General features: G+C 39.8%; 1 protein-coding gene across 1 annotated transcript; it reads left to right on the top strand.

Moving 5' to 3' along the window:
* Nucleotides 1–511: 511 nt before the first annotated feature.
* LOC103116583 (olfactory receptor 6C74-like) lies at nt 512–1,456 on the top strand. Its single transcript, XM_007526501.2, has one exon. It carries the CDS (start codon nt 512–514, stop codon nt 1,454–1,456), a length of 945 nt encoding a protein of 314 aa, XP_007526563.2.
* The last annotated feature ends 215 nt before the right edge of the window (nt 1,457–1,671 follow it).

Below are 1,671 nucleotides of genomic sequence, written 5' to 3'. Positions count from 1 at the left end.
GTGCTGCATTTCTCTGTTTTTATGTTTGCTTGTTTTTGTTTTTTAATAATCTAAACCTTAATGCTTCTCTATTTCTTTATGTCTCTAATAGACTGATTGAAAGAAATTGAGAAATAAAGGGCATAAGGTGCAGTGTGTTGGTAGAGTCCAGCTATAATGCTGTTGGAGAAAAAAAATCAATGGAAGGAAGGGAGGGAGGGAGGGAGGGACAAAGGAAGTAAGGAAGAAAGGAAGGAAAGAAGGAAGAGAGGATGAAGAAAGGAAGAAAAGAAAAAAGGTGTTTTTTCAGAGCACAGATGTTTGCACTGGAGACAGATAATTTTGTTTAACATTTAGAGAATAATTTATTGTGTACAGATAATTTTGTCTAACGTTTAGAGAATAATTTATTGTGTACAGACTATTTGCTGTAAAGACAAATAATTTAGTGTAAGTTCATTTATAAACTTGATGTGCACTTATCGTTTTTTATATAGATAAAGATTAGTAAGTGATGCTACCAAGGAAAGTAATGACCATGGAAATGGGGAATGGAAGCACAGTCCAGGAGTTCATCTTGGAGGGATTTCCTGCTGTACAGCATCTGGGAAAGGTCCTCTTCGGGGTGCACTTGCTGGCATACCTGGCATCAATTACTGGCAATATTGTCATAATCATCATCACTTGCTGTGACTCCCGCCTCCACATTCCTATGTACTTTCTACTTAGCAACTTTTCCTTTATTGAGTGCTGCTTCATAACCACTGTTATTCCTAAATTACTTGTCATCTTTCTCCTAGACAGGCAAAGAATTTCATATGTTGCCTGTTTGCTACAAGCCTTTTTCTTTCTGTTTCTGGGGGCAACAGCTTTTTTCCTCATGGCAGTGATGTCTGTGGATCGGTACTTAGCCATTTGCAAGCCCCTGCACTATCCAGCCATCATGACATTGAAGACTTGCTTCCTTCTGGTAACCCTTTGCTTTACTTTAGGCTTTACTCTCATCACTGGTGGCTTTGTGGTATTTTCCCGGTTATCTTTCTGTGGTCCCAATCTCATCCCTCATTTCTTCTGTGACTTTGGTGCCCTGATACATCTTTCCTGTTCTGACACTGGATTTATGGAATTGTTGGGCTTTGCACTTTCCTTGTGCATAGTTTTGGCATCATTCATCATAACCATCATTGCATACACCGGTATAGTAGTCACAATCCTGCATCTTCCTTCAGCCAAAGAGAGACAGAAAGCTTTCTCTACCTGCTCATCTCACCTCATTGTCCTCTTTCTTTTCTATGGCAGCTGTGTCTTTATATACATAAAACCAAAGCAAACAAACAGGGTAGACTCCAACAAGGAGGCTGCCCTTGTGAACACAGTGGTGACCCCACTGCTGAACCCTGTCATCTACACTCTGAGGAACAAACAGGTTCACCAGGTTCTCAGAGACATAATGTGCAGAATCAAAATATCAAGATAAAAATGTCTCCTGGTTGTCCTGGGGTGGGGTGGGGGTGAATGTTTTAGAGAGTCCCTTGTCTTCACTGCTCCTGAAGTAGTAGTTTATAGAATTCCTAGTGGAGAATAACTAAAGGGAAGGCTCACATATACCATGTATCAAATATTTTTCCAGATATCCAGGCTTACCTAATTTAGATGCTTGTCTGTATCATGGCATTAAAAATCATCTAAACA

This window comes from Erinaceus europaeus, chromosome 1 (genome assembly GCF_950295315.1).
Source record: "Erinaceus europaeus chromosome 1, mEriEur2.1, whole genome shotgun sequence".
Taxonomy (NCBI): Eukaryota; Metazoa; Chordata; class Mammalia; order Eulipotyphla; family Erinaceidae; genus Erinaceus; species Erinaceus europaeus.
The sequence above is the reverse complement of the archived record's forward strand: the minus strand, read 5'-3'. Positions and strand labels throughout refer to the sequence as shown.